The sequence below is a fragment of the Dama dama genome, chromosome 33, assembly GCF_033118175.1.
Source record: "Dama dama isolate Ldn47 chromosome 33, ASM3311817v1, whole genome shotgun sequence".
In the NCBI taxonomy this organism is placed as follows: Eukaryota; Metazoa; Chordata; class Mammalia; order Artiodactyla; family Cervidae; genus Dama; species Dama dama.
This window is the reverse complement of record NC_083713.1, coordinates 58,048,054-58,065,256: the sequence shown is the minus strand read 5'-3', so window position 1 is coordinate 58,065,256 and position 17,203 is coordinate 58,048,054. Positions and strand designations below refer to the sequence as shown.

Here is a 17,203-nt window from a genome sequence, read left to right as displayed (position 1 = left end):
GTTTTGGTCTTTGTGTTTCCTTGAACTGTTCACTAAAATCATTGCTTCTTTTTCATAATCACATGTTAGACTGTAAGTCCTTTGATAGCAAGAAATATATTGACATCACTGTTTCTTCCATGCCTAACATAGTGATAGTTCGCTGTAAACACCAAAACATGTTCACTGACTAGCTGACTAATGGTATAAAATTGCTCTGGAAGGAAAGTGGTAAAAATAATTCCAAGTGTTTTCACATATGGTAGGTTCAAAAGTATAATTCATAACTTTATAAGTTACTTGATAGACTATGGTTCTAATACCAGTTACAATAGATGATTTTAGGTTATTGTCAGATATTCCAAATTTTATAAATCTGAAATGCTGCTTATGTCTGTACTTACTGGAATCAGTGGGAGTAAATCATATAGGTACATTTTTAATAAACTGAGTTCTAATTGAAATTATAATGATTTTTCAGGCAGGTCACTAGAGGACTTTAAAAACATTAATAAAATGACAAACAGATTGCCATTTGATTTGAATACCTGGCACTTAGACATTGATTGAGTTGATCCTCATTGGCTCCTTTGCCCTAATATCATTGCTGTTTAATTATAAATAACCTCAAATATTGTTGACCTCATAGTTAACATCCAGATTTAAATGAAAAATGCCATGCTTATTATTTTTTTGATGTACACTAGAAATCCTTGCTCCACAACTGCATGAATTGGAGCTATATTTGCTTGACAAAAAGAATACTTAATTTTACTTTTGCCATTATTTATCTATGTCTCTCCTCCCTGGGTGCTGGTGTTAAAATTAATTTGCACTTCAGACCTCAGGATTTTATATTGCCATTAGGGTTGTGAAATGCTTTTACTCAGCACAACTAAGAAATGATGTTTTTACCTCCCACTAATGGACCTTTAATTAGGCACTGTAATGAACCATTCTGTCACTTCTTCATTCTTAGAGAGAAGATTTTGAATATGCAAGATACAGTTTTGACAGAACACCAGGTCCATTGAACCTTGCTTACTCACATCTAATAGCTTCTAAATTTATTACACTTTTGTCAACTGTTGGATTTATCATTTTGATGACACTGTCCACAGACTTATTTTGCTGCCAAAACCCAGCATCAACAAACTGCACGGGTGTTTGTTGATATGTTGATCAACAAATCCTGGGGTCCAATTTTGACTATGATATTACTTCTCTGGGACCTTGAGCAAGTTATTTAACCTCTGCCTAAGGATTAATTGGTTAATTTTAATAAGTGCTTTGCTGTAAAGCGTGAGAAGTGCTATGACTGCTAATAGTGATAATAAAATTCTAATGCTGCCTTTTATAACGCATCAGGTTACCTCAGACTTTGATTCTATTAAGTTGCCAATTAAAATATAAGCTAACTTAATTTATTCTTTTCAAGAATACAAATCCTTATAAAGATGGCCACACAGTATTTTTAAAACTTGGTTAAAAAAAAAAAAAAGTCAAATATATTGATGCTTCAACTTAAAAAAAAAAAGACAAAAAACAAAGACTGGTGTTCCGTGATGATGGACCAATTGGGCACTGGAAGACCACTCCACACAAAAATACCAGATAACTGTGAGGCAGATATTGCTAGACCGTATTAGACTCTGAAACCTCGGTTCCTTTTTTTTTTTTAAATTTCAATTTTTTCCTTCTCAAGTATAAGCTTCTCACTTCTTTAAACTAAAGCTAAACTCTTTGTTCCAATTTCCAGGCATTCAGAAGAATGCCTCCCTGGTGTCATAAAACATTCAGACCCAGGATGGGACAATCATTAACTCCTGTCCAGCTTATTAAGAAGAACACCAGGGGGACCACTAACTTTTAAATATACATCTGGTCCTTCGACAGTTGCCTGGGGTCAAGGAAAAGGGTCACAGGCTGATGACTCAATGTCAGAGAAAACTTAAAAATTGGGGATAAAAAAAGCCATAAAGATGTCAAATGAGGGACTGTAATCTTCAAACCGATTGGTCAAAAAATGACATATATTAAAATCATGAACCAACCAAAGATGTACAGATCAGTCAATACTAGTAAAAATATAAACTGCTGTAATCCCCACCTTTTTGGGCACTTCACCCTCTCTCAGTGTCTATGCTGAGAGCTTTGTATCTCTATCCTCTAAAACTAAAAACTCTGCCTGTGTGAGTGTTTGTGAGTTTGCGAAGTTCATTCTTTGGCTCTGCGAACAGAACTCAGTTTCCCATTTCAATTGTACTCTGATTAAATGTAGCTTTTGTGCATTAAATGGATTATTATTTTATAAACGTGCCTCCAAACTGCTCTCATTTACTTATGTATGATTATGTATCAATATTTGTTTATTAAACAAACACCACTGTTGGGTGTGGTCTAAAAGAGGTGATCCCAGACAAGTAAAAGTGAACAGAGCTAAAAAGAAAAATAAAGGAGCAGTCTTGAAAATTTAGAAGAGAGAGAGATTAGTTCAACTTAAGGGTGGTTATGAACAACTTCAGAAAAGAAATGGTTTTTGAGCTGGACAAAAACTGATAGGATTTGGCATTGAGAGATGAAGGTGAGGAGAAATTGCATTTCAAAGGATGAGAAAGTCAGCATGAGAAAGTCACAGAGCCAGGGAAGTTGACCCATGGAGGAGAATAATCCATGTGGTTTTACTTGAATAAAGGAGAGGGTGCAAAACCAGCTTGGATAGTAGGTAGGGTTTGTGTTATGTAGGATCTTGGTTGATTGTTATGTAGGATCTTGGTTGTTATGTAGGATTTTGGCATTGCTTGAACATCATTCAGTGTGCTCAGAATGTGCTTGGGTCCTATGCAGAGGAGATAAGCACCCTTGGCTGGTTGGAAGACCCCTGACACTAATAGTCTGTGGGAATCACTGCTCTTAAAGAGAGCATGCATATTGGCTTACCCCCAAGGGAGAGTGGACAGGGCAGACTGAAGCCTCCTGACTGTTGGCTGGCCTTGTTACTGCCTCTGCACATGCTCCAGGCTTACGTGCTGCAGGTCACAGAATTGGATCTGAGGCTGTCACAACTGGGGAGAAAACTCAACTATAGGAAGAGGTGACGGGTCCAAGATGAGAGCCCAGATGGGGCAGCCATGGCCATTGTTGAAGCTTACTCAAGTGGTGCACCAGAAGCCACCCAGGTCTCAGAGTGACTATCCTCCACTGCCCATATCCCACGTATGCAGAGAGTCCATGCAGGCCGCACCTGCCCTGCAGTGCAATTCTACAACAGGCCAGGGTCAATGGAGGCCATGGGGAGTATGAAATGAAAATTCTCCTGCCATATCAGCAAATGAGAAACGTCACAGCCATCAGTGCTCCCTGCCCTCCAAATGTGAATGAGGGTTCCCAAAATTGTGACCCAGCAGATGCCACCACGCACCATGGTGATTGCGGAGGAGCTGAGGCAATGCAAGCAGCAGTCATCTGCCACTCCTTTAGGTAAACAAGGACACAGGATTTGGCCCCAGATATCTGAGGTGCATATGAAAGGAATGAATTCAGTGAGTGCAGAGGCTTGCATCTTCCCATACACAGAAAGTTAAATTTCTTATTTTGATATTTGATCTTTGATGTTCAGACTGCCTGCTCCCTTTGTTGTAAACTTGAATATAGCCTGACTCCCCATACCGCTTCCTTGGAGCAGTTTTCTCAGAGCTACTGAGATGCTGTCTCCTGGGTTCAGAGTCCTAAATATTCCCACCAAATAAAATAACTCTCTACTTTCAGATTATGACTATATTTTTTAGTTGACAGCAATGATTGACTGTGAGAGACTAATGCGGCTCATACCCAAGGCTGCATCTGAGCCGAATGAGGGAGATAACTGCTGATACCTCAGGCAGAGCAGTAGAGACAGCTCAAACCTCTGACTGAGACATGGACTGAGAGCCCATGTTTGACCCTCATGCTTTGAGGTCACCCAACTCTGGGGACAAGGTCCCAGTCCTGGAAGAGGGGAAAGCACACAGGTAAATAAAATTGAGGTACCTTGGGGATGACCCTCCTAGCTTTTGCTTCAGTACCTTGGGGTTGGATCCCACCCCTCATAGGGCCAATATGTCCACTGATCAGGGGAAAGACTTGCCTCACACTCAGCTTCAGGTGAAGCCCCTCCATCTCTAGTCTGGGCCCCTACCAAGGTGATAGCTGTAGGCACAACTTGAGGAAAGACATGACTTGCATACAAGACAAATCCTGCTCTCCCATCAAAGACTCTGAGCACACACAGCCTGGCAGGAATGCCTCTACATAAGAGTGCCCTCAAGACTGAAGTAGGCATCTGTTTCACATAACTCATAGAGGAAGAGAAAGCTAAGCAAAATGAAAAAGGAAGGAACTATTCTCAATTGAAAGAACAAGAGAAAAATCCTGAAAAAAAATAATGAGACCAAAATAAACAGTTTACCAGATGAATAATTCAAAGTATTAGTAACAAGAATGTTAACTGAATAAGGAAAATAATAGATGAATACAGTGGAAAATGTCACAAGGAATACAAAAGTATATAAAAAATCCAGTCAGAAATGAACATTTCAATAATGGAAATAAAAATGCAGTAGAAGAAATGAATAGTAGAGTAAGTAACAGAAAAGAACATAAATTCTCTGGAAATAGAATATTGGACATCACACAGTCAAAACAGCAAAAAAAAAAAAAGGAAATAGTTTAAGAGATCTCTATGATACAGTTAAGCATACCAACATCTGCATTATAAGGATTCCAGGAGGAGAAGAGTGAAAGTGATTGAAAATGTATTAGAAGAAATTATGGCTGAAAACATACAAAACCAGAAGAAGGAGACAGATATCTAGATATAGGAAGCACAGGGTCCCAAATAAGATGAACCCAAAGAGACCTACACTCAGACATATAATTAAGTGTTACAAGTTAAAGAGATAATTCTAAAGGCAGTAAGAGACAGAGTCATATATTCTGAAATGCCCATAAAGCTATCAGAAAGGAAATGATAAAGATCAGAGGGTAAACAAATGAAATAGAGATCAAAATAAGAAACCCAATAGAAAAAAATCAGTGAAACCATGAACTGGCTTTTTGATAAATATGAACAAAATCAATAAAGCTTTAACCAAGCTCATCAAGAAGAAAAGAGAGAGGATTCAAAATCAGAAATTAAAGAGGAGGAATGACAACGGATAATACAAAAATACAAAAATCTTAAGAGACTATGACAGTTATAAGCCAACAAATTGGACAATCTAGAAGAAATGGACAATTTTTTTAGAAACAAACCAGCTACCAAGATTTAATCAAGAAGAAACAGATAATTTGAAAAGGATGATCACTAGTAGTAAATCAAATTAAAAATAATAAAAAATTCTTAAAAGTCCATGATCATATGTTCACAGACCTTATAAGGAAGAGGTAATACACATACTTTTCACGTGATTCCAAAAAATTGAGGACTCAATGTTTCCACATTCATTCTATGAGGTCATCATTACCTTAACATGGAAACCAGACACGGACAAGACCAAAAAATTAAATAAATAAATAAAAAACCAAGATCTTTGATGAATATTGATGCAAAAATCCTCAATAAAATATTAGCTTGTCAAGATGGATTTATTCCAGAGGTACAAGTATTGTTCGATATTTGCAAATCGATCAATTTGATATACCATGAAATGAAAGAAAAAAGTTACATGAGAATCTCAATTAACACATGAAAAGCACTGACAAAATTCAACATCCATTCATTATAAAAAAAAAATAAACAAAACTCATCAAAATGATGAGAGAGCATATCTCAGCATAATAAAGACCATGTAAGTCAAAGCCACAGCTAACATCACACTCAACAGTGAAAGAATTTCCTCTAAATTCAGGAACTGAAAATGATGCCTGCTTTTACAACTTTTATTTAGCATAGTATTGGAAGCTCTAGCTACAGCAATTAGACAAGAAAAATAAATAAAAGATACCTGAATCAGAAGGGAAGGGGTAAAGCTATCACTGCAGACGACATGATACTCTATGTAGGCAATCTGAAAGCCTTCACCCAAAATCTATTAGAACTAATAAAGGACACAGGTTAATATACAGAAATGTGTTGTTTTCCTATACACTAATAATGGAATATCAAAGAGAAAACAAACAAAAATCCTGTTTACAATCACATCAAAAGAATAAAATATCTAAAAATAAACATGACAAAGGAGGTAAAAGACCTATATTTTGAAAACTAAAATATCATTTAAGGAAACTTAAGATGACACAAGAAATGGAAAGACATCCATGTTCTTGGATTGGAAGAATTAATATTGTTAGAATGGCCAGACTTCTCAAAGCTATTTACAGATACAATGCAATCCCTATCAAAATACCTACCATATTTATCATAGAACTAGAAGAAATAATCTTAAAATTTATCAGTCAGTTCAGTTGCTCAGTTGTGTCTGACTCTTTGTGACCCCATAGACTGCTGCATGCCAGGTGTCCCTATCCGTCACCAACTCCCGGAGCCTGCTCAAACTCATGTCCATCGAGTCGGTGATGCCATCCAGCCACCTCATCCTCTGTCATCCCCTTGTCCTCTGGCCTTTAATCTTTCCCAGCATCAGGGTCTTTTCCAATGAGTTAGTTCTTTGCATCAGGTGGCTAAAATATTTGAGTTTCAACATCAGCCCTTTCAGTGAAATTTCAGTACTGATTTCCTTTAGGATGGACTGATTTGATCTCCTTAACATTTATATGGGACCACAAATGACCCCAAGTTACCAAAGCAATCCTGACTGGGGAAGGCGTGGGGCAACAAGGCTGGATATATAACATTTACAGTCCTCAGACTATATTTCAGACTACAGTAATCAAAACAGTGCAGTATTGGCACAATGGCACAAAAATCAATAGAAAAGAAAGGAGGGCCCAGAAATAATCCCAAGCATCTACAGTTAATTTACCATAAATGAGGCGAGAACATACATGGAGAAAAGACAGTCTCTTCAACAAGTGGTGGTGAAAATGTTGAACTGCTATATGAAAAACAATGCAATAAGAACACTTATACCACATGTAAAATTAAACTCGAAGTGGTTTAAAGATCTAATATAAAGCCTGAAACCATAGGACTGCTCTTTGACCTAAACTGTAGGAATATTTTTTGGATCTGTTCTAAGGCAAAATAAAAAAACAAAAACAAAAAATAAACAAATGGGACCTAATTAAACTTAAAAGCTTCTGCAAAACAGAGGAAACCACTGACAAAATGAAAAGATGACCTACTGAATGGGAGAAAATATTTGCAAATGATATGATCAGTTAGGAGTTTATGTTGAACATGTATAAATGCTCACATAACTCAATGTTAAAAAAACAAACAACCTGATTGAAAAATGAGCTGAAGATCTGAAAAGAAATTTTTCTAAAAAGACATACAGAAGGCTAACACAAAAAGATGCTGATCACCACTATTAGAGAAATGCATATCAAGACAATGAGTTATTACCTCACACCCGTCAGAAAAACTATCATCAAAAAGTCTACAAATAACAAAATTTGACAAGGACATGGAGAAAAAGGAACCTTCCTACACTGTGAGTGGGAATGTAAATTGGTCCAGCCACAATGGAAAACAGTGTGAAGTTTCCTCCAAAAACTAAAATTAGCACTGCCATATGATCCAGCTTTTCTACATTGGGTATACATCTAGAAAAAAAATACAAGCACTAATTTGAAAATATATATGCACCCCAATGCCCACAGCAGCACCATTTATAACATACAAGATGAAACAACCCAAATGTCCATCAATAGAAGAATAAAGAAAATGTCTCTATACAGTGGAATGCTAGCCAAGAAAAACAATGAAATTCTGCCATTTGCAGCAATGTGGATGAACCTAGAGAATATTAATTTTGGTGATGTAAGACAGACAGAGAAGGACAAATACTGTATATCACTTGTACATGGAATCTAAAGAATAAAACAAATAAATGCATATAACAAAATAAACAGACTCATGGATATAGAAAACGAACTAGTAGTTACCAGTGAGGACAGGAAAGGGGGAAGGGGCATGATAGGGGTCTGAGATTAACAGATATAAGCCACTATGTATAAAATACACAAGCAACAAGGACACCTTATACAGCACAGGGAGTTATAATCATTATTTTGTAATAATTTTAATGGCACATAATCTAAAAATTACCAAATCATTATGCTGTAATTAATATAATATTATAGAACAACTATATTTTAATTAGAAAAACAATGAGCAGAGAAATAAAGTTGTATGTAGAAAGGGATGTGAGCACAAAGGAGTTTTTAAAGAAAGGATTCTGTTCAGTTCAGTTCAGTTGCTCAGCCATGTCCAACTCTTTGTGACCCCATGAACTGCAGCATGCCAGGCCTGCCCATCCATCATCAATTGCCAGAGTCTACCAAAACCCATGTCCATTGAGTTGGTGATGCCATCCAACCATCTCATCCTCTGTCGTCCCCTTCTCCTCCTGCCCTCAATCTTTCCCAGTATCAGGGTCTTTTCAAATGAGTCAGCTCTTTGTATCAGGTGGCCAAAGTATTGGAGCTTCAGCTCAACATCAGTCTTTCCAGTGAACACGCAGGACTGATCTCCTTTAGGATGGACTGGTTGGATCTCCTTGCAGTCCCAGGGACTCTCAGGAGTTTTCTCCAACACCACAATTCAAAAGCATCAATTCTTCTGCGCTCAGCTTTCTTTATAGTCCAACTCTTATATCCATACATGATTACTGGAAAAACCATAGCCTTGACTAGGCAGTGAAAAAATATTGATAAAACAAAAGAAAGAAGGACAGTTGTATAAATGTGTCTATGAGTACTGGTTCAAAATTGGGTAAGGAGTATATCAAGGCTGTACATAGTCACCATGCTTATTTAACTTGTATGCAGAGTACATCATGAAAAATGTTAGAATGGGTTAATCACAAGCTTGAATCAAGATTGCCTGGAGAAATATCAACAATCTCAGATATGCAGATGATACCACTCTAATGGCAGAAAGTGAAGAGGAACTAAAGAAGCTCTTGATGAAAGTGAAAGAGGAGAGTGAAAAAGCTGGCTTAAAACTCAATATTCCAAAAACTAAGATGATGGCATCTGGTCCCATCATTTCATGGCAAATATGTGGGGAAAAAGTTGAAATAGTAACAGATTTTATTTTCTTGGGCTCCAAAATTACTGCAGAGAGTAACTGCAGCCATGAAATTAAAAGACACTTGCTCCTTGGAAAAAAAATCTATGACAAACCTAGACAGCATACTAAAATGCAGAGACATCACTTCATTGGCAAAGGTCTGTATAGTCAAAGATATGTTTTTTTTGTTTTTTTTTTTTCAAAGCTATGTTTTTTTTACCAGTAGTTATGTATGGATGTGAGAGTTGAATCATAAAGAAGGCTGAGTGCCAAAGAATTGATACTTTCAAATTGTGGTCCTCGAGAAGACTCTTGAGAGTCCCTTGGGCAGCAAGGAGATCAAACTAGTCAATCTTAAAGGAAATTAACCCTGAATATTCATTAGAAGGACTGGTGCTGAGCTGAAACTCCAATACTTTGAACACCTGATGCGAAGAGCTGACTCATTGGAAAAGACCCTAATGCTGGGAAAGATTGAGGGCTGGAGGAGAAGGGGGAGACAGAGGATGAGATGTTTGGATGGCATCATCGACTCAATGTACAAGAGTTTGAGCAAACTCTGGGAGACAGTGAAGAACAGGGAAGCCTGGTGTGCTGCAGTCCATGGGGTCGCAAAGAATTGGTCATGACTTAGCCACTAAACAACAATGAATAGTTAAGAGGCATCTAAACTAGGAATGGACAGGATAGCATTAGACACAGTAAGGGTCCCTAGTCATAAGAAAGAAGACAGAAGGTGAAGCACAGGACAAAGTAGCTTGAGGGATATGGTGGTGGGAGCTTGGGGTCATTTTGTGTGTGTCTCTGTGTGTGTGTTCAGTCACTCTGTTGTGTATGATTCTTTGTGACACCGTGGACTGTAGCCCATCAGGTTCCTCTGTCCATGGAATTTTCCAGGCAAGAATACTGAAGCAGGTTGCCATTTCCTACTCCAGAGGATCTTCCCAGCTCAGGGATCAAACCCACACTCTTGAGTCTTCTGCATTGGCAGATGGATTCTTTACCACTGCACCACCTAAGCAATGAAATAGGCTGGGAATAAAGTTAGGGCACAGGTATTGGGGGTTTGAGGGGAAAAGAGAAGATGTGACATAGACATCTAGAAGGGTGAATGGATTCATGAAATACAGTAGAAACCATAGTAAGTGCCCATATGACATTAGTGACAAAAATTCCAGTTAGAGCAGTCTACTCTTTTTTTTTTTCCCAGTTGCATTCAGCAGTAAGGTGCCAGTTCAGGACAGATAAGAATTGGATTTAGCAATGGTTATGGCTTACTAGGAAAGCAAAAGAGAGGGGAGGAGGCAGTAAATAGTTATAATGATGGATTGTGGAATCTAAGCTAAAAAAAGAAGAAACAGAATCTTTAAAACAAGAGATGGGTGAGGAACAATGAAAAGAATGATTAGATGTGGGGTGACAGAGGGGGTGGGCCTGAAAACTAGGGGGTGGCTGAAATTGAGGTGATGAGATGACTTAACGAACACCTTACAGCCTGTCGTCATACTGCCTCCCGGGGGTTGTTTTTACTTACAGTATTGACATCTGTCTCCTGTGTGTTCAGGCTGGCAGTGGCAATAAGGCTGGTTCCCAGCAGTAACACTGCAGGTCCCTCCATTTTGACAAAAGTCCTCACAGACTGTCTTACCACAGTTTGGTCCAGTGAACCCCAGCGCACAGCTGCACGTGGGTCTCCCTATTGAAAAAAAAAAATAACGAAAAGAAAATGAGTTGACAAAATTGTTTACCGACATGGAATCCTTGCTAAGTAAGAATTAGGAAGTCAGTATTCTGGGCAAAATTTGTCCATTGCTTATTTTGTGACTTTACACGGTAACATGACCTCTTTGGGTCCTAGCTTGCCCATGTTCCAACGAAACATAGATTAGAAGATAACTCAAGTTTATATTGGGTAAAATGGTCAGAGCTCATTTTATGAACAATTCTATATGCATATGTGTATTTTATGCTTTGAAGTGCTTATCTTATTCTTTTGTACTTCTCTTTTCATGCCCATTTTACTTTTTTAAAAAAATGTAAACTTTTTATTTTGTATTGGGGTATAGCCAACTAACAATGTTGTGGTATAATTTCAGAAGAACAGTGAAGGAACTCAACCATATATATACATGCATCCATTCTCCCCCAGTCTCGTCTCCCATCCAGGTTGGCACGTAACATTGAGCAGAGTTCTACCATACCATAGGTCCTTGTTGTTATACCATAAGTGCTTATTTATGCATTTTAAATATAACAGTGTGTAATGACCTTCCCAAAGTCCCTAACTATCCCTTCCCCCCAGCAACCATAAGTACATTTTCTAAGTCTGTGAGTCTCTGTTTTGTAAGTAAGTTCATTTGTATAATGTCATTTTGCTTTTTAAATTATTTTTGTTCTACTCATGTGGTAATGCAGATTCTTTTGGCCATTAAACTATAAAATAGAGACAATCATATTTCTCAGTGTTCAATCATCATGTACTAATCACTGCTATAACTATATAAAATATGAGTTTAAGTTTATTATAAATAAATATTTCAATAAATTTAAAGTGGTCATATCATCTATAATAATATTTATGAACATTAGTTATTTTATTTGATATAATAAATACATATATTACATTTAGTTTATAAGCACTTACTGAATCCTATTTTATTTCATTTTATATCTTTATTCATAGTAAAGGACTGTCATTTGCAGTCTACTAAGCTGAGTTAAGAAATCTAATGTTAACAGCACACACTAGCAAATCTTACAGACCTTCTTTGGATATCTTACTTTATTTGTTTTATGGGAACTTACATCGTAATGAAAGGTGAATAGTTCTTTCAAGTGTTTAGCGCATAACACAATTAACTGCTACAGCAAGAAAGTCTTTCTAATTGCCTGGACTGTCAAGAACTGTAGAGTAGAAAATGAAGTCCAGGGCTAGGTCTATAGGAGAGGTGAAGGACAACAAAGCAAAATGAAAGGCTGCCATTTGTAATGGGGGCAGAATAAAGTTTAGAGGCTGTAAAAATATTAACCCACAACATAAAAGGGAATAAAAAGGAAATTCAATTATAGATCTCAATTAACTATGACTCAGAAAATGTCATTCCATTGTCTAGTATCAGAGAATATCCAACCATCTCTTCTTTCACCATTACAGACAAGCAACATAATTAAAATGGCCAGTAAAATGCATGAGGACAAGGGCTAAGACTTGAAGTGTGAAACTGATAAGAGGTTTTTTTTTTTTTTTTTTTTTGCTGTTGCCATAGATTCTACATTGAAGGACAATTCTATACATATATATTTTTGAAAACCATTATTCTTAAAATGAATAAAATAAAATGAATGAAAGTCCACAATTGGACTTTGAATTGAAGGTCCACAATTTATTTATTTTACTTTGAAAGGACTCCACACATTTATAAATGCTAGAAGGTATTGCTTCTCAATGAAGAAAGTTATATACATTTTTACAGTGGGTAACCATTGCTTTAAAACTTATTTACACATGTTTTTAGTTTTGTGGCAAATAAATGCCTACTAAAAGGTTGAGAAACAAGGTAAATTATATACATAATAAAGATGAGCAACCTCATATTTATTTATTGCCAGAAAACAGTTTTAAAACTTTTAGCCAAATATTTTTCTTTTAAAGATAGTGAATTTTCCAGCTGTCGCTTACATACAGGCAAACTATCTTCACTGGAACAATGGTGAGTTAAAAAGTAAGAGACACAAACAAGAGAATAAATAGTGGTAGAAGATGAAGAGGACAGATGATTGTTAGAACACGATCACTAAGGAAAATGAAAGCCTTGAATAAAAGAGGTAATAACTCTACATCAACAGGGACCAATGGATAACTTACAGAGAAACAGAACATATAATCAGGAACACAAATAATCATGAGTTATATGTGAAACAAACAGTACAGAAAGTGTGTCAAAAGTCAAAGTCAAAGTGTTAGTTGCTCAGCCGTGTCTGACTCTTCGCAAGCCCTAGGACCATAGCCTACCAGACTCCTCCCTCCATGGGATTTCCCAGGCATGAATACTGGAGTGGGTTGGAATTCCCTTCTCCAGGGGATCTTTCCAACCCAGGGATCGAACCTGGGTTGCATGCAGATTATTTACTGCTCGAGCTACCAGGGAAACACAGAAAGTATACGAGAAATCAAAACGCATTAGGGCAATCAGAAAAAGTGCCTTATGAAGATAGGACTTAGACATTGTAGATTTATGGTTTTCTACCTTACTTTCTAGTTTTTTTTTTTTTTCTTTTTTATACTAGGAGTGAAAAAAAATACTGTAAAATGATAGAAGTTTGAAAGAAATAAACCCAATCTGCTAAGGCACTTGAAAATTCCTCTGTTCCAGTTACTCAGAGAAATGACACCATGCTTTCGTCTCATCTACAGCTGTTTTGAAACAAGGGCAGAGTGACCAGGTTGTCCCCCACCTAGCATATGCTTCACATCATGTAAAATCTATCTGACTTATTTTCAAAAAGCTCCTCTTCCTCTTCCTTTGAAGAGAAGATTCATTTTTGACAAGTATAAATCTTCGTATTCAAGAGAATGTTATCTAACTTGAAACAGTGTGGTGATATAGCAGATCTTTGGTTTGCTGATGGGAAATGAACCATCTGTTGCAGAATTTTATAATGGGCTCCATCTAATATTTCCAAGAACTTCTCTGGGTACACCCTAACTAACTAGCTGCATTGGGTTCATTTTATAAAGATTTTTTAGGTAGCCGAATTAGATTTTGACATTTGAAAAGGAAACAGTACTGTTACAATGACTAAGGTATCAATAGAGATTTATAGCAGTGATACATGGGGAGTTGACAGCCTGCTTTAAAACTTATTTTCAATCAGAAAGAGCATCAATTGACATGAGGAAGAAGTGAGAGGAAGAGCTTCCTGGCTCTAATCAGACTACTTTCTACAGCATTCTTAGCTCAGACTTTAATAGTATATGCTGTCAGACTGCCTGGATTTATAGACTATCCATGTCAGTCACTGGTGTGGGACCATGGGCAAATATCAGCTCTGTCTATTTCCTCATGTGTAATGGGGCCATATATAGTACCTACTTCATGAGGTGGTTGTGCAGAATCAGAGAGAAAAAGTGAGAAATACATCTAACTGTGCCAGGTACATAAGGCACTCAGTTACATTTTAGCTCTAAATATTATTGTTATTCCTTCTGACATTCACTGCTTACAGGTATGACTTAGTGGCCCCATCTACAAAGACACTGAAACATTTTAGAAAAATCATTCTGAAATTTTCCTTAGATTACACACTGTATCTCCATTATTCATTTCAGATACAATTAAATTTGAATATATTTGTAAGGCAGTGATGGGGTAAAACAGTAATTCTACACCAACTTTATCTCGCACTCTACATTTTTCAAACATTGATGAATAAGTCTTTTCTTTTTTCCTTCCAAACATGCTTGATCCTACCCATTAAAAGAAAGAACACACACACAGCACAAAAATAAACCTAATACTTGTATAACCTCAAATATTGGTACACTCTCGAGCTTTTTTCAAAAGAAACCTACACTTACTGCTTTCAACTCTACCAACATATGACAAATAAAATCTTCAATCATAAAGTCACTCCAATCCTTCACTTGGTTTGTAGTTTTATTTTTTAATACACTTAACCTGTTGCATCGCTTTGTTCTCTCTGAAGAGAAGCCAGATCTATCAATATGTAAGTGTTCCTCATACAATCATTTCTGATTCCCTCTTGGTAAGAAAGGGTTAGGAATGGAGAAGTTAATGTTGGTGCTGTCTTTATTGTATATTGATGTATCCTTGCAAAGCTACCCTTTAATGTCTTGATCACTAAATCCACTGATTTCTTCTCAATCATCCTCCTCCTCAGATTTTCTCCATAATTTTACATTTATTAATACCTACACTTGAAAATTTTCTCTCCACTTGGCTTCTAAGACACTAGCATTGTTGATTTCTCTGTATTTTTTCTGACTGCTCTTTAACAATTGCATTTATGTTCTTTTTCTGTCTCACAAAAAATATTTGTCCAAGCCTCTTTCTGGTGATATGACTCAATTTCTCAGCTGGGATAATCATCTCTCTATCTGAATGTCTTGGTCTTGATTTTCCGACTCTGGGTTCATTCTCCTTAAGTTTCAAGACCTCCATTTTCACTCTGCTTTATGTCCCTGCAAGGATATCTCTAGTTGTTCAATAGGTTAATCTATTCCTCCTATGACTCCCTAAGAGAGAAAAGAAAATTCTTCTTATAAACATTGTCCTCAGTGGCATACACATGATTTCACTAGACTAGAAGTTCTACCAGTGCCACATTCAGGTCCACACTGTATGTTAACAAGGTGTCTTGCTAGATGTACATGTACAATACATAGAGATTAATGTAGTTACATTGGGCTTCCCTGGTAGCTCAGTAGTAAAAAGAATCTGCCTGCCAATGCAGGAGATGCAGGTTTGATCTCTGGATCAGGAAGATCCCGTGGAGAAGGAAATAGCAACCCACTCAGTATTCATGGGAAACCCCATGGAGAGAAGAGCCTGGCAGACTACAGTCCATGAGGTTGCAAAAAAAGTCAGATATGACTTAGTGACTAAACAATAATAACAATGTAGTTATGCTGTTCTGTTTATAAATAAATGGAAGCTTATACCTTTCTAGAGGACTTTTTCTGATGTGGACTATTTTTAGGCTTTATTGAGTTTGTTACAGTATTACTTCTGTTTTATGTTTAAGTTTTTTGGCCATGAGGCATGTGGGATTCTAGCTTCTTGACCAAGGATCAAAACAGCACCCCCTGCATTGGAAGGTGAAGTCTTAATTACTGGCCCACCAGTGAAGTCCCTAGTTACTTATATCTTAAAACTGCTGCACCAACTTTTCATACAACATAAATTAATAATAAAATAGAAATTTAACTAGGTGCCAGTAATAACTGACGTCAAATACGGTAAATACAAAACTACAATCACTATGGTCAATGGTAAATATTATTAAGCAATATCCATCAGTACAACTAAATATGATAATGCTCAAAAGAAAATATGGAAATACCTTGGAACTTCAGAGAGTTCTTTAAATTTCATTGTTCTTGCATGGCCCTTATATAGCAAAATTCACAGTCTCAATAAAAATGGTTGATTCTAAAATATTTCATAAGAACACAGTACAGTGTTAGTCGCTCAGTCATGTCTGACCTTATGACCTTTATGACCTTATGGACTGCTGCTCAACAGGCTCCTCTGTCCATGGAATTCTCCAGGCAAGTATACTGGAGTGGGTAGCCATTCCCTTCTCCAGGGTATCTTCCCAACCCTGGGATTGAACCCAAGTCTCCCACATTGAGGGCAGATTCTTTACCATCTGAGTCACCAGGGAAGCCCTTTGTGAGACTATTTAATAGTAATTAAATAAATTTGGTACAAAGTTGAATTCCTTTTTTTAAAATGTCAGGTAGACCTAAGAAAGAGACCTTGTTAGATATTTATTATGCAGCTTTGGAAAATTTAGATTTCCTCACTGGATTTCATTCTGCATCTCATTTTATAAAATGAGAGCAATGCCTACCACATGCTGGTAAAACACTTGGCAGAATACCTGCCACATAACAAGTACTCAATAATCAGTAGATTTATTATTAACAGTAATATTAGTATTTGGTTTTGCCATTACTATTAGTATTATATTTGCCTCTGTTAAGAAACTCCATATGGATTCCTGATGCATGTTTTTCCCATATTAATTCTTTTTTTTTTTTCCATATTCATTCTTTTGAACAAAAAATGTCTACAGGTGATCTACCTGTAGGTCTATATATATCAATTCAACATAGCATATTTTAACATAATAACAATTAAATCTTTTCTATTATATAGATAAGTAATTACATAGATTTTATAAAAATTTATTAGTAATCCCTGATAAATGACCATTGACTTTATATGACATGGTTATGATTTATATCTAGATAAATGAATCTGTAACATCTTTAATTATATACTCACAGTAATTTGCTTG

At 36.6% G+C, this 17,203-nt stretch overlaps 1 protein-coding gene across 1 annotated transcript in view; it reads right to left on the bottom strand.

Moving 5' to 3' along the window:
* Nucleotides 1–17,203, bottom strand: part of LRP1B (LDL receptor related protein 1B) — a 1,867,078-nt gene that overhangs the window by 70,816 nt on the left and 1,779,059 nt on the right. The window contains exon 84 of the mRNA XM_061135390.1: nt 10,692–10,853. Within this exon, the coding sequence (XP_060991373.1) occupies nt 10,692–10,853 (162 nt within the window). The remainder of the gene's footprint in view (nt 1–10,691; nt 10,854–17,203) is intronic.